Here is a 27825-nt window from a genome sequence, read left to right as displayed (position 1 = left end):
ACAAAAATGGAAATCACTTGAACATTTTTACTGTCTGAAAAATCTGTCAGTCTGGACAGCGTGTTCAATGTTAAGCAGGTGGCATGCAAGGTTTTAAGACCCGACCTCTTTACATCTTCAATTTTACCTGTGCATGCATGCAAGTGACTTAAAAACTGGAAAAAAACAACAACAACGGATTCATTTTCATTGTCCTCTTCTTACACACGACAAAATCTTATCTTGAAAGAGAGGAGAGCGTTTTAGAGTGAGATCCCTCCTCCCTCCCGGTCAGAGAAAACAATGCAACATGACTTTAATTGTTTTACCTTCTGTCCGACTGCGCGCTGAGCTGTACACATCCACGTATAGGGTAAAAAGCGCATTTGGATGAACCGAATAGGCTATAGTCTAGCGTTGCTCATTGTATTATGTGCAATTGCCAAAGAAAAAGCGGTATGCGACGACATATGCCGCTTTTAACAAAACGTCCCGACATCTAATTTCGTTCATAAAACTAACCGATGAGACACGAGCGTCGAATAAAAGATGATCAAATCGACTTTTCGGCATTCGGCAGATGCGAGGACTGGGAAATATGCTTTTAAATGTATGCAAGGCGATGACCAAAGCTGCAGCCGGCGGATAGAGATCTGCATATGGAAATCAGGGTAACGTTAACTCTGGATCTAGTTTTATTTAACAGTGATGCACTAGTTTTTAATCAGACTGTAGTGAAGATAAAAAACATATTAGTGCATAACGCATGCGACGATTCAATCGCATTTCTTGAATTCATTGTCAATTTATAGTTGTGTGTCTCTTAATATGCTTTACTGCGAAGAGTGACAAACGGACGCACATTAACTCCCCGAGCTTCTCAATCATAACTGTTTGCAGTGAGGATATTATTATTACAGTTCCAGACCACGCCTCTCCGGGAACTTCTGACCAACCACAGAGCGGTTTGCATGAGCGACACGGTTGCGCGCATGCGCGGGGTGAGCGTGACTGTAGCGCGGGAGTGCTTTGACACTGGGAAGAAGGACGCAGAAATTGTCAACAGTGGCTGAAGTAAGTGTTACTGAAGTTGTTACAGCCTGAATGACAAAAACGCCTGTATTCGACGAAGAGGAAAGGTTTCGCCTTCTGCTGATACAACTTACACGCCGATGACTGACAATTTAGTGCTTTAAATACAAAGCGTTCAACTGCTAACAACACCAGTTAAAACCAATAGAGGTAAAGTTGGTTTTATATTCGCACATTCGTTTATTTAGCAGCCTCTGTATTGTTTACCATGTTACTTTGAATATTCGATTAGAATTAGCATGTAAGTATGACTTCTAAACAACATTAACACTATCTAATTCACTGTAAACAATGTTGTACTGTGATAGCCATTTGCTGCTAATATGGCTTCCCTATTTACAATTTGCAAAGAATAGTTTTCTGAAATAATATTATTAAGGAGAAATTGAGAATGTCTTAATATTTAAATATAAAACCAACTTTACCACTATTTAAAACAAAGCATTTTCCATTGAGGTAAAGTCAGTTTTATGTTCGCAAATTCTGACGTTTTCCTCAATAATATAATTTCAGAAAAGCATTATTTGCAAATTCTAAGTAGGGAAATCATATTTTCAGTTAATACACTGTTCACGGTCAAATAAATAGAGCTTATGTTGTTTTAAAGTCATACTTGCGTGAATATTCAAAGTATAATATAGGACCCGTGTCACTTGTTGTCTTCAAGTTCAAAAATGGATGAATGTGCGAATATAAAACCAACTTCACATCTTTTCTTCGTTCAAGATTGTCTTGCATTCAGTCCAGACAAATGTCTTTAGTTTGTTTTTATTAAACAGTTGTTTGATTATCTTAGCCACTTTAATACATCGCTAAAATGGGGTTTTACAACATTTTTTTTTTCTATTTAGCTCTCTTCCCAGTGGTCTGTTTGCACATTGTTGACATGGAGAGTGAGTTCTCACAGTCCCTCACTCCACCTGTGTCTCCATCTGCTCTGAATCATTATGGTGAATCTGCTCCCAGTCGGCCTCCTTGCTTCACCTGTGCTTATGAAGCAGGCAGAGAAGACACAGGACGGCTATCATCAAATGGCTACATCAGCAGAGGAGCCCTGAAGAGGTGCTTAGTTTCGGTGTTATAACAGTGATGCTTTAATCTGTTTCAGTTTGTCTAAGGTTAATAAAAAATGATCATCTTTTCCATGTTTAGGTTGCTGTTAAAGCTCGATCCAGCTCCTGCAGATTTTGAGGGGGACACAGTTGATATTTTTGACTTCCCATGGGTGACGGAGACGGCGCTGGTGGAATCTACCAAACTTCTGTTTGGCTTGTTCAGGTAGGAGTGCAGGTGTGTTGGCTCTGGAGGATTGCCACGTTGTCTGCTGAAACAGGAAGTCTGCTAATTTGACAATCTGTCTTTCCTTTCAGACAAAAGGTGTTAAAACTGGAAACGCTGGTGCAGTCCAGCTCACATGATTTTGGTAAGCATCTGGAGACTGACGTTTTAGGAAAAGTTGTTGCATTCTGATGAAATAAAATAAATATTCTTTTAGGTCAAGCAAGCAGTCTTCATTATGAGGCAGAGGAACTGAGGCAGCAGTGTGTGCTTTTCCTCAGCTATATCAAGGTGTTCATTTACAGGTACACATTTTAGAGAGCTCAAAGTTTTTGTACTCTTAACCTGTGCTATGGCTTGGCAATACTTTCAGAAGTAGATTTTTAACTTCTTGTATCAATGTTCAGGTTTTTGGAGCCCTCACAATCCCTAGATGAAGGTCCTGTTCACCCCTTTAAAGACGCAGAGGCTCAGCTGCCCTCAGTCTTAGTGGAGGAGCTTTTCAGTATCACACTTCTTATTGGACGAATCGGAAATCTGCCAGCTAATGTCCAGAGTGCTTTCACTATTCAACACCAGGGAAAGGTACAGCAGAACACTTTTGTGCTCGTTTCCTGTTTTAGGTCGGTGTCAAAAAGTGTGCTCCAAGTAGGGCCAATAATGCTGACATAAAGATTTTGTTCAACCTTATGGGAATAGTTATAGTACTGTAGATTAAATGGCAACAGCTGTTCACTACTGAATAGAGTTCAAATAATAAGTTTTAGTTTTTCACTAAATGTTAAACGAAAACAGAATCATTTGCATTAATGAATTAATATAACAATATTTTTCAAGCATATTTAATTTTATGTTTGGTCTGTGCAAAAAAATTAAAAATACATTATAATTATGATATTTAATGATATCATACACAGAACATAATAGAGTTTTATTATGATTTACAGAATACACTAGTGTAACAATATTTTGTGCCATAAAATATTTGCATATTTACAACAAGAATAACTTAATTAATGACATTTAAAAGAGTATTTAGTATCAAAAATTGTACACTTTGGCTGCATTTATACTGCAGATCTTCAATTCCGATTTCGTGACTATATTCAACATTTTTTGAAGACCCACTTTCAAAGTGACTCAAATCAGTTATTATGCATTCACTCTGCACACGCCAAGATGCAATGCCCCCATTTCTGTATTTAGTATGTTTGCAGGGTTGAATTTTTTTTAAATGTGTATATACTGTATGTATATATAGCATCCTTAAACACTGTGTTATTTGTCTTACTTGACACTGCTGCAAAGCATATTTTTTGACAAGGTGATTTGTAATAGTTTATGACAGAAAAGTCCTCTTTGGCCATCTTCTTTTAATCTAGGCTTCTTTGACTAGTAAGCATTTAATTTCATGCCCATGTGGTGTTAACCCAATTAAATTTAGTTTCACATTTGCACTAAAAGGGGACAGTTTGAAATATATTGAATGAAGATTAAATAATAAAATGAATCAACTTTGTCTGCATTACACTATTTGTCTTAATGCATTTATTAATACATTCATATTTACAACTTTTGCCAGGAGTGTGGATTAATCTTTAGATCTGCAGCATTGTATTATTCACCCTAGTAGCAAAAGAAAGTCTCATAAAGAATAGAAACTTACAGTGTCACCCCATGTACAGCTCTTTCCTCCATCCTGGCAACTATTGCATCTGCACCTGGACATCCACTGGTCTGTTCTAGAGATCCTGCACCTGTTGGAGCAAAGAATGATGGGTATGTTGCAATAGCCGGAAATGGGCTGAGATTTTGCTTGAATCTGGGACTGTCCTACTAATGAGTATTTTGTCCTGGTGATTTCAAAAGGTCAGGTAGTTTACGCACACCAGTTCGTGAACTTAACAGGAGAGACGCTCACCAACATCAGTCTTTTTGAAGACCAGGTCAACAACCTGTTTTGTGATCTCATTGGCCTGGCCATGAACAAATATAATAAGGTGTGTTTTTAAACAAACATAAAATACACGGTGGTGTAAAGGTTAGGAGGTACAACAATCTTTCTTTCTCTTCCTCCAGGTGAGACCAACAGAGACTCTGAACACTCATCACTATCACTGCCTCTGCACAAAGGAATTATGGATTCTGCTCATACATTTACTGGAGCACAGGAGCAAAAGCATACACACACAGGTTAGCACACACAGTCGCTGCATGTTAGTTTTTACGTGTGTCTGTGTTTTTTGCACAATTTTGTATTCTAACTGTACTTTTCAATCTAGTCTTTTTGGAGCTATATAAATGCCTTGCTGCAGACTGTTCTGAAGGGGACGACTTCAGGAGATCGTGACCCAGGATTCCCTGTGCACTGTAAAGACCCCGAGGGCTTCACCTGGTGGCTGCTCACACACCTGGCCCAGATTGGGATGCACAACAGGAACGGCACTGCTCAACAGGAGGTAGAGCAACACTGACCTGTATCCCATGATGAGATGTATATTTAAATGTCAGATTGATAACTTTGTGGCTGTTTCAGAAACAACTGGAGGATAACTGGAGCTTTGTGATCGGGCTGCTGAAGTCTATCTGTGATCCAAAGGTGATTCAATTTATTTGGTTAATACGCTTTTTTTGTTTTTCCTGGTGGTTTAGTACCATTAAATACATATGGGCTGAATCTGAAACCACATGATTTCATTCTATATAGTAAGCTAAAATAAGTATGCAAGCCGTGTAGTATGTCCGAATTTGAATATCAGTATGCGAAAAGTAGCCGGATGACCTACTAATTCCAGCGAGATTCTGAAGTGCGCCATGATGTCCCGTGAGAGAATTCGTGAATGGGATTGAAGTGATTCATTTGACGCGGGTAGGTCACATGACCATGACAAAATGGCAGATGTAGTACGTCTGAATTCCATTTATACTGCTTACATTAATACTGTATAGAATGTACTTTTCTAACAGCACAGTAATACTTTAAATTCAAATGCAGTACCTACTGAGTCGTAGGCAGTTACAGACGCAGTCTTTGTCTTCTGAAATGTAAATATTGATATGGTCTCATTTCAGAAAGCCGCACAAGAAGAGCAGATACGAGTGGTTGTCCATTGCTGCCTCAGTCTCAGCTTGATGTGGGGTCCAAACGTCAGCGCTGTCACAACATTCTGGGAATATTACAGCAAAAATCTAGTAAGTAATTGCTGCAAGGTCAAATTCATTTTTAAAGTTTAATCGCTAATAAAATTTAGCTTTATTCTTAGTTCATGTCAGTTCATGTTACAGTCTAAAATTTACAGATAAAGATACACTTTTATCTAAATCGACCAACAAATGAAAAAGGTATCTAGTGATTTATCATAAAAAGGCAGTTCTCACATCAAGTGCTACTAATGCAAATCTTCTGATTTTGTTATAAAAATATAATTTAGAGTAGGAAGGGGTTAAGAAACGAGTTTTTAATTAAGTGCTCACAGAAAAGATGAGTTTTTGGGTGATTTTGAACATTAGAAGGAATTCAGCAGTCCTCATGGTAATGGTGCACCAGTGAATGAAAAAGTGTTGCAAAGTGATTTTCAGCCTCGCTGTGATGGTACCACAAGACAGCTCTCACTTACTGAGCTTATGGAGGCATCCTTTAATTTGAATAATGTACAAATTAGCACCTGAATCAACTAAGATTAATAAATACATTGTTGTGCTGATATTTTTTTATTGTATATTATATAGTAACTTTTAGATCTCCTACTAAGATTTCATACACTAGATCCATGCTGAATCAGAAAGAAGCTTTGAAAAACTAACAGGCTTAAATTATATTCAATATATTGAAGAACATTTGATGTTGACTGTAATGCTTCAATTAGATCATACTTATGCTTCATCAGTGTGCAAGACACTTCAATACTACTTTAAATTCTGAAGGCTTCTCTTTCCATGTGCACACAGAACAGCTCTTTCACCGTGCCCTGGTTAGGTGTGTCGGGACTGGGCAGTATTTGCAAGACTCCCCTCTGTCTGTTGCAGCAGGCTAAAAGCTGCTGTAGCCCAGCACCGGTTGGCTCCAGCTCGCACACTCAGCTCTACCGCACAGCCAACTCCTTCCATATCTTTCTACGGATTCTGGCCCTTCACCTGAGCCAGGAACATGCTGGCGGCGCCCCCTGGAGACAGATCAAGGGCAGGTGAGAATGAGCTTTGGGATTTTCAAAGTTTAGACCCTGTCACCTCTGTGTGCCGATCTCAGATCTGTTGACAATCTGGTAGAGCTCCGGCAAGAGGCAGAAGCGGACAAAATCTGGATAATGAATTTTTCTGTCTGGACCGTGCTCAGTCGTGCAGCAAGCACAGAGGCTAATTAGCTAACGAGCATAACAGTTAATACACCTTAACGCAGGCGTTCAGGCTTCCAACAATGGCGTGGCGGGGGCTGACTTGGCTGGCTCCAGGACCATCTCCACCTCCCCACACACACACAAACACACGAGGAGGTGTGGGCTTCGCTGATGCCACTCGGGCTTGGAGCGCGCTCGGTGGGAGGCACGGCGCATGGCGCATTAATGAGATCGGCAGGGAGCACGTTCAAGCTCGTACTCGGGGAATGAGCAGCATCTGCTCGTGGCAGGCACAAAAAAAGCTGTCCGTGATAAACAAACAAACAACCAGACAGACAGGCGAGAAACGCAAACAATATCTCGACAGCCTTCCTTCCATTTCTCTTTGGGTCGGGTCAGTCTTTAAAAGCTTGCGCCACACTTCCGTGCTCCCCGTCTATCTGTAGCGGCAACGTGGCTTGACTCCCCGCAGCCTTGCGTGATGTGTTTTTGTCCAAACATTAAACCGATGCTCAGAGGCTTGCTTGAAGTGCCGTGTGTTTGTTATGGAACCTGCAGGGTTCTGTTTGGGCCAAACAGTCAACAGTAGAAAGAAAGGGGAGAGCGGAGGGGGTCAATATTGATTTCTCCTCCTGTGCTGCAGCAAATTGAGCCGCACACGACAGTGCAGCTACCACTGTGTGCCTGAGTGTTTCTGACATTTAACATGGTCTTTTAAAGGCATTTCACTGTGGTGCCTGGAGGATCAAACAACACTCTCTCTCACAGACACACACATACACACAAACACAAGCAAACTTGCATACACTGCTCACAGGCACACAGCTCTCCAGGAAGACTGAACGTCTGGAAGAGGTTGGCGATGAGTAGAGTTCTTAGTTCAGAGTGAGAGTGTCGCTTAAATTTTTGATCCTGATGGACCCATCTCTCGTTCATTGTTTTTATTTTTATGCTACAAAAGAATTTGTGTGATTGAAATATCATTGGAATGGATTAAATATTGATCACTTGTGAGTTCATAAAGCCAGTTGGACAGTGAATGCATGTTAGTATTGCCAATTATACATTGCCGCACATTTCACAATTGTGAGGTCCTGAAAGTCTAGAGCTGTTTTCAGAAAGAAATATACAAATACATGTTTTTTTATTTATTTATTTTTTTTTTACTACTAGATTTTTTTTACCACTATTTTCATTCTGATGACATCATTTAGGGTACAATAGTAAATAAGACATGGGCAGCACTATGGTGCAATGGGTATCACTTTCACCACATGAATGTCATTGGTCCGAACCTCAGCTGGGTCAGTTGGCATTTCTGTGTGGAGTTTGCATATTTTCCTTGTGTTCGCGTGGGATTCCTCCGGGTTTGCCCCACAAGTACAAAGATATGTGGTATAAGTGAATTGGGTAAGCTAAAATGTCCATAGTGTTTGTGTGTATGTCCTGGTCCTCCAGGTTGGGGGTTGAGCATTGGGCTAACAACCCACCTTGTTAAAATGAGATGTTACGAAACACTAACATGGTGCGGCTAAATACCAAAATCAGCCGTAAAGCGGCCCAGGGAGCAAGTAAGTAACAAAGAAGACACAAGCTTGTATATATTTACATGTATGTATGTAGTGTCGTCCCAAATGGACCACTAATGTTTTCCTACTAAGCGGAAATTCCAACCATTTCCCTCATGACGTTTGCCAGTTAAATAAATGACCAAACAATCAAATAATACCTGCCGTGAGTATAACCGCATTCACCATCGGGAGGTGCTTTAATCACTCTCATAGGAGAATTTTGCTTTTACAATCCAAAATAAATAAAGTTATCCAACATGTGCACCCAATAGCTCCGCCCCTTCTGCTACGTGAGCAAAATTGCGGTCCTTGAGTGCTGAAGTGTCCATCATTACACACTTAATTTTAGCGGCTGAATGAGTGCATCATCCGGGTAATTAAAGTGCACTTATTATCTTTAGAGTTTTCAATGTAAACACGCTACTTACACTATTTATACTACAAAATGACATTGAGTAGTGCATAAGTATGCGATTTGGGATGCAGCTACAGATTGTGAGATACTGGTTTGCATTCATTGAATTAACAATGAATGAATTAATTATTGAATTAATTATTGACATTAATATTTATGCCTTGAAAACAAAAGTTGTCATGAAATAAAACTGTTGATTGAAATAGTTTGTTCAAGCTTACTGTTTTTAGTTGAGAAAAATGTGAACAAAAGTTATGATTTATTGAAATGTATTAAACATGAAATGACTTTTAAAAAATAATACTTTTGTGTTGGGGACAGTGGCAGGTTTAGCAAAGCATGAAAAAGTCCAGTATGAAAAATAAAAATGTTTCAATGATAATACAGTGCATAATAGGACCATTTTTCTACAGCTACAGAATTTTAGACACCATGCATTTAGATCAAAGTTTTATTAATTTTTAATAAACTTTCCACATTTGTTTAGATTTAGTTTGTGTCCAGTAATAGTAGAAGTTATATGAACATAAAGAGAGATAAAATCTTGAAGATAACTGGTTTGTTTCAGCAATTTTTATTCACCATTATGACCACGTCTGTCTCGTATGTCCATATAGACTCTACTCAAAGTTCCACCAGAGGCGGATGACGGAGCTCTCTGACACGGGCCTGCTGCACTTCCTGCTGCTTTTCCTGGTCCTGGCGCAGTGTGCAGAGCTGGAGGACGTGGCCAGCCGAGCTTGCGACTTACTAGCCATGCTGCCCACCAACTCCACGCCCCTGGCCTTGCGCGCACTGCAGTGGAGGGGCCAGCTGGCTCTTGTGCTGCTGTATTTGGAGAAGGGACTGGATGTTGGCGCGTTGGCGGAGCAGTTGGCCGTCTACTTCAGCCAATCGGCCCGCGAGTTCTACCTGAAGACCACCGAGCCTTCACGCAAGCTAGCTCTCTGGGCACCACTTAGCTCATACCTGGAAGGGGTGAGCGAGGTGTTCGAGACGAGTCCTAATCTTACCCTGTCAGAGGAGAGGCTTCTGAACGAGGGCTTTGGACTCCTGCTGCCCGCCTGCCGCCAGTCCGAGCTCAGCTCCGCTTTGGGCTTCCTGCAGACGGTGCTGGCACAATTACGGTGAGAGTACACACACACTTTACTCTTAGACGTGGCAGTTCCTCGAACACACAAATACACAGTAATCCCAAAGGCTTTTACATATGGCACCCTGGCCCCTGCACAGCTCAAATCTCTCCCCTGCATCCCTCATATGTTGACAATGGCTTGATTGTGCAGTAGTTACAACACTGCATAGAGATAAGCTTATCCATTGTGCGCAGAGGTCCTCGTGCATCTCTAGGGGCCCGTGGCACTCGGGTCAGACTGTACAGGTGCTGGAAGAGAGCTGTGTTGAGTTTCTGCCCGTGGGTCCGGTTCTGGCTGTAGACAGTTGAGTGTGGACTGAACTGAAGGGAGGGACGAGTTCATGGCAGGGACACTGGTGTGCCTTACATGGCTGACGTGGTCAAAGGTGTCTAGGGTGCGATCGAGTAAGGTGTCCAACTTTGTGAGTGTCCATACACACACTCACATACACAGTCCTTTAAGGTAAAGAATCCAATGCTTAAGTGTCCACTCCTCTCATCTTACCCATCTAACTCTGAATCAGTTTAATGCTACTAATTCCCACAATTGCCAGGCAGGATCTCAGGGTGGGAGGCCACTCATTTGCACATTAATAGGCGATAAAATCAAGTTTTTCCTGAACTGGCTCACATTGGCACCAAGATCCCGCTGACCCAGTTTAAAGAGACGGGGCGCTCTTCAACGTGTCTTCACAAATTACTCTTAATTTCACCACGGTTCTGTTGTATCGTTTTTATTAATGCGTTTTCACTGACACAATTAACGCGATATTATGTGGTCTGGTAAATTGAACCCTGGCTTCATTATGGCTCTTAGGATGGAGACAGTGTGTGCAAGCCTTACGTGAATTAGCCAGCACGCGTACACGGGGCGATGTAAGGCAGACTGTAACTGACGGATGATTCACGCAGATAACACAGGCCAGGCTCTAGTCACGCTCTAATTCTCCTCATCGCATTCCCTGCCACGATCCTCTTTGTGTGTGGGCAGTGAGATCGCAATGGTGACCCCTGCAGCACGGTGGCGCCTTTGCCAAGTGACTAATCGAGTTCTCGCCAATCGATTAATCTGGTTCCTCCCCGCTGCGCTTTCGCCGTGCGCCCCTTTTCCCCTCAGGAGTACAGAGAGCGCAGTGACACTGAGGCCAAGAAGGGAGGTGGTGAGCATTATCACCGTTTCTCTCTGTTTCTGCTCAACACAGCAGGGGCTATTTGTCAAACTCGTGTAAGAACACAAACCAGGTTTAACTTGGTTTCAAAAAACAAGTTGCTTTAAAAAGGTGCTGTAGTGTATTTTGTGTAAAGATTTATTAATAAGTGCAGTGTTTCGACGCAGGTTTGAAATTTACTTGCTGTGTTAGTCGGATTTTTAACAATACTTTTATTTATTATGACACTTGTTCATCATTTCTTTTCAGTGGTTTAAAGTTTTAAAAAAGGCTGCTGAAATAAAAAAGAATTTCTTTTATTTTTATGCTATTTAGGAGCAATCTGCACACAGCTGCTCACTTTCTCCCTTTCAGGTTCTCAAGTTCAGGTTGCTTTATTGGCATGACATTTAGTACAGTATTGCCAAAGGATTTTAGATATGTTTAAAATATGTAATATCATCAAATTAATAACATATACAGCAAGTGAGAACTAAATTACAGGAAAAATTAATGAAGAGATAATATCTCTAAAAATAAATAAATATTTATTAATAATTAGAATAAAAAGTGTAGATAATTAAAATAAGGCAAATGAGTTAATTATTTCCAATGATGTAGATATATTTTGCATCCAGTTTAGATTCGTCCTCTCTGAGTACACAGTAAAGTTTTGGAATCATTTAGATTAAAGAATCTGTTTATCTGTTATTTACTTTTTCTCTCTGTCTCACGGCTGTGTGCGCTGTCTGCTGTAAAGCCAAGCGTAAAGTGTTTTTTAATAAAATGGTAATGAAAAACCACAACTTGAGAAAGTAAAAGCAAAAATCGACTCCCGGACGTTTTGAGATTTACAAAGACCGGCACGACAAATTTTTAAGCCTCAAAAATACACATCTCTGTGGGTCTCTACAGAGCACGTGAGAAAGTGTTGTTGACAGTTTTCGTGCACACACAATCAGCAGTACAAAATAAGTAGGGTGAGAGAAGACTTTCCACTGGTTAATCGAACATGGATGTTTTAGATATCTCGGCGGATTAAAAAAAGTGTAAAAGGTTGATAATATTGTTAAAAAAAGAAGAAAAAAAACTGTCATTAAATATACTTGGGCAGCTTTTAATATACCTGGGAGGCCCACCCAAATAAAGTTTATGTGTGGGAAGTACTGGAGTGAAACATATTTAGTGATTAATCTTCTGGTGTTTTTATTAAACTGGCAGGATTAAATTACCTAAAAGCAATGAACTATAATTTGCTACTTGGTAATCATTTACTAGAATATCAAAAACATTAGATAAGGATGTTACTTGGAGATCCAAAAAAAAAAAAAAAAACTATCAAAACAAAGCCCTAGTGTCCATTGCTCCTAACTAAACATTAATGTCTTGAGAATGTGCAAGAAATGTGCAAGGTTTACAGCTGAGAGGGAGTAAGGATGTGTTTTATTGTTAATCAAAATTGTACTGAGGTGTGCGAATCCCGGATGCTGCATCCATTGTATAAATGTGTACATAGATTTGGTAAAAGCCAACACACAACATAAATTGTAATGAAATAATCAAATCTTTTACATCTGGATATTTGACTCTATTACTCCTCAATATTGAGTGCCTAAAATTTTAAAGACTCTATGAAATTGTTTTACAAATGTTTATGTTGATATATTTACTATTGAAATGTGAACATAAATCTCTTCATAGCACACTACCTTACAGATTACCCTCAAACTAGGGCTGGCTGATATGGCATAAGTCCAATCTCGATAATTATTTTCCACATTGAATGATAACGATATATATTTCAATATAAGTTGTTAATGTTTCCAGATTTAAAGTACCCCAACAATGACTGGAGCCACAAAAATTAGAGGGTCTATTAAATGGCATAATATATTTTTAGTCTATTAATTTTCCGTGGCCAAAAACACGGTCTCTAATATCAAAACACTCTCAGATTCCCACAGATTCCCATTGTTGCACATTTCTGCTGTGTGATTGGCTTCTATATCAATATGGAGTAAAAAGGTCCAGAGCTTATTATTGATTCGATATAATATCAGTTATCGGCCCAGGTCTACCTCAAACCTTATAAAAACTTTGATTTCTTTGGGTACTTGATCCCCATTCCGCTCCAGTATACCTCCTTACAATTTTAAAAGGCATATTAGCTGATACCATAACGCATGCCTGGTCATAAACAACTACCATTTCTTAATGTCGCAGTGAAGGACATGCTCCTCCATCAGCGGGGTGTGTGTTGAGCGATAGCGAGATATCACAGCTTACGCTCTATGTCAGATGGCGTGCTCATGATGCTTATCTGTCTGTGTGATTCTGTGTGTCAGTTTACACGAGGGCGCCCGGCATGATCGTGTAAGTCGCTGTGTGTACGTTCCAGAGGTGTGTGTTCAGAATCTGTGCTGCAGTCCGGGGAGAGATTAAACGAGTGTTCAGATGGTACGGGGTGTGTGCGTGTAAGACGCCGCAGTGAGGGGATTAAGTGGGGTCTCTGACGATGTCTTGAACAATGAGGGTTGATGGGTGTGAAAGGCCCATTCCGCCGCGGTAACGAAGCTAATGAATTCACTCTCTAATCGATTGTCTCAGCTCTCCCTGGATTAGATGCAACCTTGCTGGAAGGCGCGAAGGTGTGTGCATGTGAGTGCGCACGTGACGCTCGCCCCGGCCCTTTCCCTGGCGCTCTCGCTTTCATCGCTGAGAATGACAGGACAGGAGGATCATCTCCAGTCTAAATGAGATTACAGCCCCTTCAGCTGCTTATCTGAGCTAATGCCAGCCGCTGCAGAGCCAAACTCGTGCTCTCAGCCTCCCATTCAGACCCAAACGCACAGCTACTGCATGGCCATGGAGGAGCCACTTGCGCTTGCCCCACACCAGCACACACCGACTAATCCCTCTGTCCAGAGAGATGAGGAGAATCTGCAGCCAAACAGAGGGCAGAGGGGGCTGAGATAATGCACACAGGGAGAAAGGCAGCAGTCAAACTAAAGAAAGCGAAAGAGACAAACGTGTAAATCTGAAAAGATGTGATGTGGGGTCATGAAACTCAAGAAATTTTGTCAAGCTGACTGAATTTAGGAAGAAAGGGCTGATTTTATTTATTTATTTTTAGTTCAAAACTGAAGCTTCTCATTCGTTTAGTTTTTATGTATGGCAAAAATGACCAGTGGTGAAGTATGATGACGCAATGCTGCTACTGAGCACGATTTTAGAAGATCAGACTTTGTGATCGAAACAAGTTTTACATTTTATATTTATTTGATGTTTATAATTAACTGCAATTATATAATTTATATAATAATATTTAGGCAACACGGTGGCTCAGTGGTTAGTACTGCTGCCTCACAGCAAGAATGTCACTGGTTCGAATTCCGGCTGGGTCAGTTGGCGTTTCTGTGTAAAGTTTGCATGTTCTCCCCATGTTGGCGTGGATTGCCTTTAGGTGCTCTGGTTTCCCCCACAGTCCAAAGACATTCGGCATAAGTGAATTGAATAAGCTAAATTGCCCATAGTGTTTATCTGTGAACGCAGGAATATATGGGTGTTTCCCAGTGTTCATTCCGCTGTGGCAATCCCTGATTAATAAAGGGACTAAGCTAAAAAGAAAATGAATGAATGAAAATTGGCGGTAGTGTATATGTGTGGCTGAGTGTTTATTGATGTTTCCCAGTAGGGTTGCATGGTTTACAGTACTATGGTAATATCGTGATACTATGGCTCATATACTGGTGGTGCCACTGTAGTTTGTAAATGGTAGTATCGTCATTAACGGTCTATGTACAATACATAATGTTGCATGTGGAAAAATCACTAAAATGCTCACATGTTTGTGCAACAAACTATTCTAGTTTAATAGTCTGTGGAGCCCTTTAAAATTGCAAAACTGTAGAATTTACGCCTTTTATGGTAGCCTATTGCATGATTTCTGACACTTCAGTTCGAATCTGAATCAGTTTGTTTCTGTTCCTGTCAATATGGTTTAAAGGCTACAACAACCGCAACAATTGTGAAAAGTTAAATTTATCTTACCTGATAAAACTGAATATAAAAAAAAAACAAAACGGGTAACTTTTTTTTGTTACTAATTTTGTTTGGTATAATTTGTATCTTTATTTTAATGTGTTTTTTGCTGGCCAGTTATCTACAAAATATACCAAAAGAACTAATACATTTTAGGTGAAGTGGCGTGCAAATAATTTTTTTTTTTATAATAAGAGAATATGACTTATATTCAAGTAGGACTATTATAACATTTTAAAATAGTATTTCTGAATTTTTTTTTTTTATATCATGGATTTGACTTACAATTCCAGTATTGCAATACTGCTTGGTATCACAATATTCAGCTGGTATAGAATCGTAACATGAATTAATGGTATCGTGACCACCCTGTTTCCCAGTACTGGGTTGTAGCTGTAAGGGCATCTGCTGGGTAAAATATATGTTAGAAAAGTTGGCAGTTCATTACACAGTGGCAACCACTGATGAATAAAGGGACTAAGCCGAAGGGAAATGAATGAATAATAATATATATTTCATATAATTATTTTATTTTTATAATATGAATACACTACAGTTAAGATCTTTGAGGTCTGAAATCCTATTTTATAGAAATACTTTCAAAAATATATTTTTAAGAATTACAGTAAATTAAAAAAATAATTCAACATTTATTTAAAGGATGTAAAATTTAAATGAGTATAATAAACATGATTATATTTAGTATATTTATATCGTAAGATATATATTATAGAAATACAGTTCAAAAATAGAGATAAATAAATACTGTTGTTACAAATCTCCTCTTCATCAAAGAATCCTAAAAAATTGTTTCCAAAATGTTTCCACCTTGTTTTTTGAATGCCAAATCAGGTTATCAGAATTATTTTTAAAATAATACATGGCACTGAAGACTAAGTTATGGAAACAAAAATACCATAAAAAAGAAATTGAAACAATAATACCATTTGACAGTATTATATATTTTTACTGATTAAATGCAGTCTTGATTAGTACATGAACCTTCTTTCAAAATATTTGTAAAATCATACTTTAAAAACCTTTCAATTAATTATAAATATTTATTCAAGGTATTCGATAAATAATTTTCCTCTCTTTGTTTCTTTCAGCAGGATTAGTTCATAAGCATGATGGCTGAGAAATCTTGCTGTGTGTGTCTGGCATTAATGTGTTTCTCTGTTTGTTTCTTTAGGAGAGTTCACCAGCGCTGTGGCCAGCCGTCTCACTCTGTAGACTCTCCCAGCTGGGCTCCTCTCCCCAGCGTGGCTAAAGAGCGCCACCAAGCGGTAGCAGCGGCACTCTGGTCCCACTTCTTCCCCTTCCTGTGCAGCATGAGGCTTTCCCAGACCCCCCCGCCACAGCTCGCGGACGCCGCAGCAGGTCAGGGAAACGGAGAAAATGAACTCTTGTTCTCTCAGGGGCTCTCTTTGCATGGCTGGCTTTTCTCTCTGAGTTCTGCCTCAAAAGAGCTGAATAGAAGGGAATTGTCTTCATGTGCAGCCGTTCTGATGCACAAATACAGAATAACTCATCGGTTTGTTTTTTGGGGGGTAGTTTGATTGATTTTGGCAAATGAGTATTATGACCTGCTGACTTTCTTGCTTTTGAACTGCACTTCTGTTTAATGAGAGAAATTCAATTCAATTTCTCAGTGTATTTTGGTGCATTTAAACAAAACAGCTTTATGCAACAGATATATTAATTAAAATAAAATTTTAGTCACCAAACTTATTTAGAAATCGAAAGATAATACAATTAAATTTAAGCAAAATTTTGCAAAAATAAATTACAACCTATGTAAATATAAATTACAAAAAATTATAAATTATAAAAAATAAACTACAACCTAAATTTCAAATATTTCCTGTTTTTTTTTTTTCTTCTCTTGATTTTTCCTTTTTTAAATTTGTATTTGATATTTTTTTATAACTTAAATTTAGGTGTGCTAATTTTTGAACGGTTATCTTAAGCTAATTTGTTAGATAAGCTCCAGATTTGGCTTTAGTACTGACTAATCTAATGCATATGCACAAATATAATATTGTATAGTTTGCTAATAAAAATCTGAATTTAAAAGATAGATTTGTGAGGGGTGTACTTATATATGCTGAGCACTATATCTGTGTATTTCTTAAGATTGTGTTGTCCTTGAAGTCTGCAAAGGGTTGGTATCATCACTTCAAGAGAAATGTGGGATTGAATGTTAAACCTAACAGTATTTTATGCAATTAGGCTTCACGCTGTTGGCATTAGACATGCCTGGCTCTGCCCCTCAAAACCTACAGCCCCACCCCATCCAGTCCATTATGCAGAGCTTTGGCTGGGATGAGATGCTCCACCCCCTGCTGGTAACCCACTATCTCAATCACCTGCTGCAAAATGGGTCAGTGTCTTTTCTCCACTTGCTCTTTCATGCATTGCGTAGTTGGATTGACTCATCTTGTGTCTCACAGAGAACTGGTCAGTTGGGTTAGTTCTGGACAAGGCTCAGGTTCAGCCCAAGCTTTGTGTGTGCGTGCCTGGATCCGCTGTGTCCTACAACAGTACCTCCATAAAAGCCCAGATGCTCCAGATACAAGAGCAGGTACAAAGATCTCATCAGGTCATAGCAGGCCTGTGTGGCATGCAGTGCATGGCATAATTCCCAGAAAAAGTGAAATTCTTAGGTCAAATTTAGGTCAAAACAACCAGATATAATATTATGTTAACAGTGAAACTGTGGCGATCCTGTATCTTACAAAGTACCACTTATTAAAAATCAGTAGCTTTATTTAAAACTGCCACATGTAATTATTTTGGCCAAACAAGACCAATTTCTCTCTACTTGGATTGGAAAATGCTGAATTTCCAAAAATGCTGGCTTGATTCATTTATACTTCCTTCACAATGATTAATTTACCTAATTGATTTAAGTTAATTGACTTTCCAACTATGTTATTCTAACTTCAGGTTTGTCCGTTGCTGTGTTGTTGCAAAGAACAAATTATAACAAGCAAGTAAACGAGTATTTCCATTTGTGTGTGGATTATCCTTTACTCGAAGTTGCTCACAAAGGATGCCGCATCAGTATTCTTCAAATGATTTGGGTGTGTCAGAGTGAGCAGCTGTGGTATTGTCTGTTCAGGCAGAAATCTGGATGAACAGTTGGCCGAGTTAACCAGACAGGTCTTCCGGCTTCCAGAAGTGGAGTTTGTGCTGCAGAGAGCTGGCCTGCAGTCTGCTGCTGTCAAGGACCCCAAAGCTGCGATGGCAGTGTTCCTCAAGGTACAGTCTCAAACCGCAAGCTCTAATATATAAGCCTTGCTGTATTTCATCCTGTAAACACTGTGTTTGTTGTTTGTCAGGCTGTGGGCCGATCCTACTGTGAGCTCCAGCTTCTTTCTGAGCGTTCTTCAGCAGTGTCTCGAGCATTGGAGTATGTAGGAGATATCCTTAAATACATCAAGCCTTACCTGCAGAACAAGAGCCGGGAGGGACTACACCTAGCGTACTGGACCATAGGTCAGTGTCTTTTGACATGATGTAATTTTGATTAGTTTCATTTTAAATAGCATGCGAATGTGCACGTCTGGTGTGCGATACTTTCAACTGTCATGTGCGCGACATGTCGCGGCGCATCCGGTGTGTGACATCCTTTAAAGAGCATGACACAAATATCAAGTAGAATTCAACCAATCAGGGGTGCGTTTCTCAAACAACAACGCAACTAAACTACCATAGTACGATGCATTGTTTGGGAAAAGAACGATGTAGTGACGTGTTTCCCAAAATTATAGTTGCTTTGTCGCAGATCCATTGTTTGAATCATGTTAGTTATAACATAAAACATCTATAAGGACACTCTAAATAGGGTGGTAACAACTTCTTTGGAGAAAAAACAAATAAATGTTGTGCAAGTTATATTGTTTTACACGTACATGCGTCAAAAAAATTCCAGTGTTAGTTTTGGGAAAATCATGCTCTCGTTTTCCATAATTAAAATATATGTAAACAGCACATATAGACCATATCTTTCCATTACAAATACTATTGAAAATATATTTTATTCTAAAACATAAAACCAAAGCGAACATGTTTTCTACTCTCATATATAAACCATTAATGGTTATAATTTACAGTTGGCTATTTATTAAGAAATGAAAAAAAATCCTCCTTATAATAATAATAATTTATAATAATAATTATTATTATATTATTAAGTAGGATATTGTTTTATTTATGTATTAATTTATTTATTTTGTTTATTGTAAAAGTCTACTTTTACAACTTTGACACATTCAAACCACTGCAGAAATGTTGTAACCAAAAGGCCTATGTCATATACAGTACAGATACATTTCCTAATTAATAAATTAAAACCATTAGCGTATGCTATATATTTTTGTTTTCTAAAGCTTTGGAGGTGAAAATTCTGCATTTAAATAATAGGACATCTATAGTCTTCGTCATGAGCCTTGGCTGCGTTCAAAATGGCATAAATGGTTTCGTGCACTATGAATGGGTTGCAATTTTCAATATGAAGATCGCTATAACTAAACTGTTAAAAATACATTTAAAGCAAATGACACCTAAGGGAGATTACTTGAATGCTTGTTTATCATTCCAAGTTTAAATGATGGAATGTTTGAAAGGAATAGGGTATAGGGAAGATAACTGGGGCTGTAACACAACCAGGAACTATGCTTCTAACTACAGCTCTAGAGGTGTAATTGAAAGCGTACAAGTTTGTGAATGTTCATTGGAATGATGGATTTGGGAAACAACAAATCAATGAACTATAGCTGCGTCCCAAATCGCATACTTATGCACTATTCTACGCCATTTTGTAGTATAAATAGTGTAAGTAGTGTGTTCACACTGAAAACTCTAAAAATAATTAGTGCACTTTAATTACCCGGATGATGCACTCATTCAGCCGCTAAAATGAAGTGTGTAATGATGGACACTTCACGCACTCAACGACCGCAGGTTTGCTTGCGTAGCGGAAGGGGTGGAGCTATCGGACGCACATGTTGAATAACTTTATTTTTATTTTATTATTATTATTTTTTTATGGATGGTGAAAGCAAAATTCTCCTACGAGAGTGATTATAGCGCCTCCCGATGGTGAGTGCAGCAATACTCACGGCAGGTATTATTTGATAATTCTGTTGTTTATTTCACTGATTTGGCAACCGTCAAACGTCATCAGGGAAACGGTTTGAATTTCCACTTAGTAAAAAAACATTAGTGTGCCATTTGGGACACCACTACATACATATACTATCCTGTTGAGTGTGTAAGTACATAGTGCATGAGTGTATAGTGTGCCATTTGGGACGCAGCTTATGTTTGTAACGATTGAACTTGTGAACTAAGTTGGCTAGCAATGGTTTTCGTAAACGCACCCAAGATTATGACTTATTGCGCTTTTTTTCTCTCATGAGTATTTGGTACATCTCAAACCTATGGTGGCGAACTTCATGTTTACTATAAACTTATTGTGACTGTACATTTTTCAGGCTGTTTGGTCAAGCACTGGAGCCACCTATTGGCCACCTCTAAAGCCCAGCAGCTGCTCTTCCGCATTGTAGATGTGCTTTTACTGCCCCACGCTCTCCTCCAACAGGACACTGCTGCACACACTCAAATGCTGTCAGCCCTTAAAGACAGTCTGCCTATGTTCCTGCAGGTTAATGCGCCTCCTAATCCAATACTCACTTTATACTCAATCTTTTAGGAAATCCTGAGGTCATAGTTAATTGTGATCTTAACTGAGATTGTGTTGGCATCTCTAGGGTTTGTCCGAGGCAGTGAGCGTGTCCCATTCTCAGGGGGCGTACCTGAAGCAGCAGCAGCACAGTGTCATTTCACAGTACCTTAGCCGCTTCCTCCCAGCCACACCCTCTACTGGAGCAGTGGTCAATCATCCTGTCCTGCTGGCGGCCTGTGAATCTACACCCAGTCCACAGGGTGAAAGACTCAGGAAGAGCATTCTGCATGTGCTGAGGTGCAAGTCTTTCCTCTTCTTTTTTAGCATGATTTCATGTTTACACCTAGAGAAACAGATGTCCAGATTTTCAACAATATTTTCTGTTTCTGCAGAGAGAACTTCCTCCAGTTTAAAGGTCTCGCTCCTCCTCCTCGACTTGCAGCTGTTCTCTGTTTTCTGTTGGAGCTCCTGAAAAGGAACAGTGACAGAGATCCTGCCCTGCTCACGATACCCCTTCCTTCAGTGCTGCGCTGTTTAATGCTGGTGAATGAACCACAAGGTAGGCAGGGGACATGCCAGATGAAGGTCCATTCACATGATGTTTTTGAAAAGCGTGTTAAACTTAAAGTCATTGGTTCTAAATTTAGCACTCATAAGCTGAAAAAAAGTCTCTGTAAGTGATTCTAATACTACAATTCCTCCTGTGAAATGTTATCTTTTAGAAATCACTAGATTTGACAAAATATCACAAATTTTCATCAAGACTGCATTTCTTCAAAAATATTTTAAATCTGTTGTCAAGAAATCCTAACATTAACAAGGAAAACAGTTGTGTTGCTCAATATTTTGTGTACTTTGTGTTGAACTGCATTCAAAACAGAAAGCTGGGGGCCATTCTTCAAACCTCGCTAAAATGATCTATGATGATTTGAGAGATCCTAGATCTTTTAATCTTGATAATTAGCTGCATTTCCACTATCGGGCCAGTGCGAGCCAGGGCTTTAATCAGGCCGGGCCGGGCCAATAGCCCGGAAGGTTGAGAAATGAGGCTGAAATCATGTCGCGTTTCCACTGTCAGGCTAGTAGCTCACAGCGCGTCTCGCAAACACCGCCCCCAGAACGTCCCCGAATCAAACGTCACACAACCCGCCCACTTCAGCGGGAATGAGGACAGGCAGATAAAGCACACCATAGAATCATCACGAAACGAAACCATTAAAATGAAGACAACCGAAACAAACAAACGACACGTTACTGTACAGCAGTACATGAAATGTCTATACGCACAGACCTGTGTATTTCCATTCATTACATTTATTGTTTACTCGCCGACCGACTGTTGGTATTGTGCATCGAGTGCTCTCGCCACTAACGCAGAGACCCAACACAGAGAGCGCACACATCCATAATATAAAACCACAGAAATTCTCCTTTATAACTCGATATGGCATGTATTTTATAACATCCTCGTTTTGATAGAAGTCGTGTTAAGTTTTCAGCACAAGAGCGAGTAGCCTAATAAAATATAGCCATATTTGTTGCGCTCGGTAGCTATTCACTAAAGCTCTTTATTTAAAGTTTAATTTATAAATTTAACCCCTTCATATAAAAACATAAACGGTTGTTTGAGGATATTGAACACATTTTGTGTTTGAGCTGTCCCCCGATGCATTTAAAGCAGCGAGCGCTGCGCAAAGGACTGAGTGACAGAAAAAAAGGTATAGGCTAGATTCTGCTTTCACTCACCGAAATAATGCACTATTTGCGCGATTTGATTAATATCGTATTCAAATACTTTATAAATATTTACTTATATAAATATTTACTTTATATAAATATTTCAAACCTTCTCCGGTGTTTAGTGTTTAGAAAATATCGAAAATCTTTTTTTTTTTCCAGATAGGTCTTTGTAAAATGAAAGTTAGGCTATATGTGGCTTTAAAACGGTTTGATTTATGTATTGTATTTAGGCTACCTACATTGTTATAGCTAGCTTTTGTTTATTTTATATTGGTTAATTTATTTAATGTGATTTTATATATATCCGATATTTGTAATTCTTTAAATTATATTTCAATATAGCTTAGGCTATTTTATCAAGATATGACACTATATTGTTTAAAGTCTACGAAAGTGGGCACATAATTTGTTAAGTTTTATGTCTTTCTGTTGTATTTATATTGTGTATTATCTCCAAAATAAATAAAGAAAAAAGCCGCTCGCGGCATAACAGAGCTGTAAATAGGGGTGTAACGATACACAAAAGGCACGGTTCGGTTCGGTTAACGGTTTTGGAGCCACGGTTCAGTTCGGTACGGTTCGGTTTCTGTTTGTTGTGGGGTTAGGGTTGATGCCATGTTAACAGCAATGCTAAGGGACAATTCACTTAATAACAAGAACATCTTAACTTTTTCTTTATTAACTTTGTCATCGCATTTTTAGTACAGTCAGGATACCCGAGTAAACAACTAGAATTAAATAAATACCTCCAATATAGACTAGTCAGAAAAAAAACTATTCTCTTTAGTGGAGCCATCTTAACTAAGTAAACTAAAATGAAATAAATAACTGCAGTGTAGACTAGTGAATGATCTTCTTCAAAAACACCATAATATCCACATTCTCCGATGAGAGGCTTGATCTCTGTGCTGACACAGACGCTCATTTTTGATTATATGGTTTCATTTAAATAGATAGGTTTCCGTTTAAATTAATGAAAAATATACATATACTGTGTTTGTAAAGTTTTTTTTCATGACATATTCACCAGTAAAATACATTGCGGTTGTGTCTGAAACTAATGTTACGGTTGTAGCCGGCTGTATGTTTGCCTCCCGATCTCTCACTCTCTCTCCCGCTCCCTCTTTGCCGGTCATTTATGCACTGTAGGTCCGCCTTCACGACAGCTGATGCTTGTCATTTCTGTAGGTCCGCCTTTTTGACAGCTGATTGGTCAGGAGACCGATCTATCATCATTTGGCGACACAGCGCGGGAATGTAAAAAGCATGTCAGGAAGAGCGGGAGAGAGAGCGCTTTTTCCTTTGATCTCGTTTTCGTGTATTTTTCTGACATGATTATGATTTTCGTTGTTTTTGCTTAACTTTCGTTTGGGTAAAATTATTTTGCATTACTTTTGCCCACTTTAAGAAATTTTGTGAGGTTTGTACATTTTTATTTCAATTGATTTGTATATTATTTTTTAGCTCCGACAATATAGCTGTTTCTCCTCAAGTTCAGTCTTAGTGTAAGGTGGATAGGGAAAATGTCATACGATTTCCATTTTGCAAACACGTAGAAAATGTATTGTTAAAGACATCAGGTAAGAGGTGAAGGTCATCTTTATTTTATTCAGTATATGGAAGAATGCGGCGCACAGCGCTGAAGACCTTTTTTTTCTTTTCATCAGTTTTAGCGAGGTAAGAGGGGTTATTCATGAGTTAGAATTGTTTTATTATATTTATTTTTTTTGTTTGTCTTCACTATCACCCCCTTGCTCGAGTTTAACTAATTTTTGTTTGATACTTTGGTTTGAATTTGTTACTTTATTATATTATTTTTATTAGTGTAAATATTTCTCTTTTTTTGTATATTTGGGCATTATTCTGGTTTTACTTTTGTACAATAAATCACTTTTGTTGGCAGTTCTGTTGCTTACACCCTCACATTGTGAAATTATCCCACTTTTTAAATGTTTTTCCTTACAAGTAAGTTTCGTGAAACAGTTGAGACAGACAGGCGTGCGCTTTGTCTACGACACGAATTCTATTCCTGTACTCAACTGGAAAACCAAAATGTTTCCTCACAGATGACTTAAATGTGTCTTGGGGATCTGCAATCTCAGTACTATGTGAAGCAGCCATCCTGCGTCCAGTAGTAACGAGTGTGATGCTCACTCAAGTCACATGACATGACATGCACTAAAATACTAACTTTAGAATATAATATTTAGAACAAATTCTCATCATTACTAAAACAATTTAATCAAATATTATAATAAAGATGTGTTTAAATTGGTTCAATTAGTTAGAGACAAGTGACGTCAACCTCAACAATGGGCAGCAGGGGGCGTGAGAGTACCGCGGTACGCCACGAGAGTTTCGCGATACGTATCGTGGTTGGTGTATCGCGATATTTCGGTTCGGTTTTAATATCGTTACACCCCTAGCTGTAAAGGAGCGCTTTTGCCCGGTCTCACACACATACAGGTATCTAAACGCGCAAAAACAAACATTTTAAACTTGACAAAAACTCTCGAAAACCTTTATTGTCTGCTGTGTCTTTAATATGGTGTAAAGATTATTATGCGTTATTGAAACATAAAGGAGGACGCAGCAAAAAACGTCACTATAAATGAAAACTATTATTTTATGCAGCGGCCTTACATTTAAAAGGAAAACATAAGGGTGATCATACGCAAAAAGACCCCAGACTATAAGGCTAGATGTTTTCTTTCCCTTATTTCTTTATTTGTTTGGCGCATGTACTCATGTGCGATCAGAAAACTGCCTGCCTCTCTTTTCACTCCGTCCCGAAGCCCCAGCTGGCCCTCCTTGGCCTAAGGTATATGGCCGGCCGAAAAAGGCCGGCCGCTGGCCCCAAGAAAGCCCCGCTTTGGCCCGATTAGGCCCCGGAAGTGACAGTGGAAACCCCACTGGCCTTGGGTCGCCCTGGCTCGCTCGCTTTAGGCGCGATAGTGGAAACGCGGCTATTGATTTTAGGATAATTTGGTTCTTCAAAAGAGTGTGAATCAGATTAAAATGTCTGGATGAAGTGATCTGAGATCACTACGTGTGTTGTGAAGGGCAGATCTAATGATCGTTGAAATCATGATCAGCAATGCAACGATTGGCTGATGGCACAGCTGTGTGATGACATCATCTGATTAATATTTAATTATCCATGTGAGCAAGATTACATAAATTTCCTAATAAAAGGTTTGTAAAATATGATACACAAAAACTTTCCACTTTAGTTGTGGGCAACAGGCTTTACATATTCATGTGTCTATAGAATTTTTTTACTTTTAGAGCGGAATTTTTCTTTATTATTGTAGACTAGGCCGTAAGGAATAACTGACTGTTTACCTTAATGGCGTATATGCACATGAACTTTTAATTTTCAGCCAGGCAGACCAAGGGCTTCCGGTGAGCTGTCTTACCATTAAAAAATTGTCACGTTTAAGATCTGATTTTTTTTTTAATCAGCGGTCTTCACTGCCTGTTATGTATGAAGTGGGTCTCAGATCGGACAAGAAGCACTGCACTAAATTCCATTTCCTCCCGCCATGTCTTTAAAATAGGACAGTTTATTTTAAAGCATTTTCAATGAAATTTCTGTGCTAGCCTGTGGCTACTGGTGCCACTAGCAGTTACAAGGGTCTTTCATATCGTTTCACGCTTAAACAAATAAATGAAAGCTTAAGTCTATTTGACTGAATGTATTGTAATTACATTACATTACATTACAACATCAATGCTGTAAAAGTAACCTTGTGAAATTGAAAATTGTCACATTAAGCGTTCACCAGAAGTTTATCATTGGCTTTAAAACTCTGTGCATAGAGCTTATTTTGCTTCATAAAGCATTTTGATAGGTGTCTGCAACTTTTGCAAAGCATCAAATCAACGACATATTAGCTCAAAACATGTGCATGACTGCATAAATTATTATTCCTTTAAATGAAAAAAAAGTTCATTAGTGTGCCTGTCTGTTATATAATTTTTAAAACTATGTACTATTTTCCCAAGTGTATATAACAATGACTGTAAGAAAATATCATATTCCGTACATGCGTTCTTTTTTACCTTTGCTTGAAAAGACCTGATCTAATCCTGTTCATATGAAATAAGCTGCTGCTCCAGAGCAGGTTTGAGCCCCCAGAACTGTTGTTATGACAACAACTCTCAGATGAGTTTTAAAGAATCAAAACAATCCTGGATCATGTCAAATCGTCAATAATCAAATGCAGCTAATTGAGTAATCCACTTATGAAGAACAGACCCCTAGGGTCACAGCGTAAATGTCTGTCATTTTTGAGCAATTTAATGCAAAAAAAAAATAAAAAATCTGCTGACCTTAACCTTCTGAATGGTAATATAGTTACAATATAAAATGATGGAGTAATATTTAAAATGTTTTGGGTATCTTTGAGTATATTTGGCACAAACTGTTCTTACTCCAGTTACAATAAATGATGATTGTGTTTCTATTATTCCCTAACATATTGTGGGGGAAAAATATATATAAACCAAAAAAATTACTTTATTCTAAATAGCTTTTTGTGCACTGGAAATATTTCAGCTGGAAGTTAGACCTGTGAAGACCTGTAGATTCTACAGACCAACCTTTTTAACCAAAAATCTAAAAATACAAGTAGTAATGGGCATTGCTAAAACACGAGTTAGAGAAATCATAATTAATAAACACTTAATAACTAGTAGTTACAGTCAGTTATATTTCATTATTTTTATTTAATCAAATGCCTGTTGTTTTTCTTCAGTAAAAAGGCTGAGCTCAGAGGTTACACAGCTCATTGTGGAGAGGTGCACAGCTGCGGTCGGAGAACAGCCATGTGAACACACTACTGCAATCCTACGGTAATGAACCCACACCACTCTGAGCAGCTTTAGAGTCTGTACACTCTCATTCAAACTTACCTGCTTTTTCCCGTTCCCAGGGCCTTTGTGGATGAGAATGAAGGCGTATACGATCAGCAAGTGTATAATGTTCTAGAAGTTGTAGCCGTCCTTCACCCCTTCACAGTGGCGGCTCTTATTCCCTTTCTGACACTGAGCCTGAGAAAGACAGAGTGCAAGAGAGGTCTGGGAAAGAATACCTCACTCAGGTACGCCAGCAGTAAACCTAGATGTCAGCTGAGAACTGAGAAGAAACCAGTGCTACCTATTAGCATTCCCGTTTGCTTTCTACTATGCATCAATTTCTAATAAAAAATTCTTCTTTTTTTAGGAATGGCTATAGGAGGTTGCTGGCCTTGCTTGGAGACAGTGGGCAGGCTGAGATGATTAGTTTAGAAGAAGACTGACTTCAGTGCCTGCATCAACTCTCAATCCACTGTTGTATACCATGTACACGATGTAGACTTGATTGTGTTGCGGAATTGTGAATAAACTTTGTTTGAA

The 27825-nt window shown here is 38.9% G+C and overlaps 3 protein-coding genes across 26 annotated transcripts in view; 2 read left to right on the top strand and 1 right to left on the bottom strand.

Annotated features, from left to right (window-relative positions):
* The window catches only part of fbxl4 (F-box and leucine-rich repeat protein 4), a 420342-nt gene that overhangs the window by 307339 nt on the left and 85178 nt on the right, over window positions 1-27825 (top strand). The window lies entirely within an intron of this gene.
* The window catches only part of pou3f2b (POU class 3 homeobox 2b), a 343731-nt gene that overhangs the window by 313467 nt on the left and 2439 nt on the right, over window positions 1-27825 (bottom strand). For 9 of the 20 annotated variants that reach the window (XR_015510229.1, XM_087285087.1, XM_087285089.1 and 6 more), the window contains exons 2-3: window positions 27343-27480; window positions 4016-4106 (exon numbers count right to left, since the gene is read on the bottom strand). The gene's annotated coding sequence lies outside the window, so the exon portion shown is untranslated. Of the gene's footprint in view, window positions 1-308; window positions 868-4015; window positions 4107-5347; window positions 5517-11726; window positions 12644-12802; window positions 13893-27342; window positions 27481-27825 lie in introns of those variants that run through there. The other 11 variants (XM_087285091.1, XM_087285093.1, XM_087285088.1 and 8 more) reach the window with 4 other exon arrangements.
* On the top strand, window positions 995-27825 carry mms22l (MMS22-like, DNA repair protein). Of its 4 annotated transcripts, none has more exons than XM_087286013.1 (25): window positions 995-1053; window positions 1923-2133; window positions 2224-2349; window positions 2442-2494; window positions 2567-2654; window positions 2757-2934; window positions 4035-4128; window positions 4219-4349; window positions 4429-4542; window positions 4632-4808; window positions 4886-4948; window positions 5422-5541; window positions 6298-6533; window positions 9287-9796; window positions 16186-16373; window positions 17226-17376; window positions 17447-17577; window positions 18118-18257; window positions 18338-18494; window positions 20495-20664; window positions 20771-20982; window positions 21078-21244; window positions 27186-27282; window positions 27363-27530; window positions 27653-27825. In XM_087286013.1, the coding sequence occupies exons 2-25, from the start codon at window positions 1958-1960 to the stop codon at window positions 27726-27728; spliced, it is 3723 nt and encodes a 1240-aa protein (XP_087142139.1). In that variant the 5' UTR covers window positions 995-1053; window positions 1923-1957; the 3' UTR covers window positions 27729-27825.

The sequence above is a fragment of the Danio rerio genome, chromosome 16, assembly GCF_052040795.2.
Source record: "Danio rerio strain M-AB ecotype USA chromosome 16, GRCz13ab, whole genome shotgun sequence".
NCBI classification, from domain to species: Eukaryota; Metazoa; Chordata; class Actinopteri; order Cypriniformes; family Danionidae; genus Danio; species Danio rerio.
Note: the sequence above shows the minus strand (reverse complement) of the source record. Positions and strands in the feature narration are given on the sequence as shown.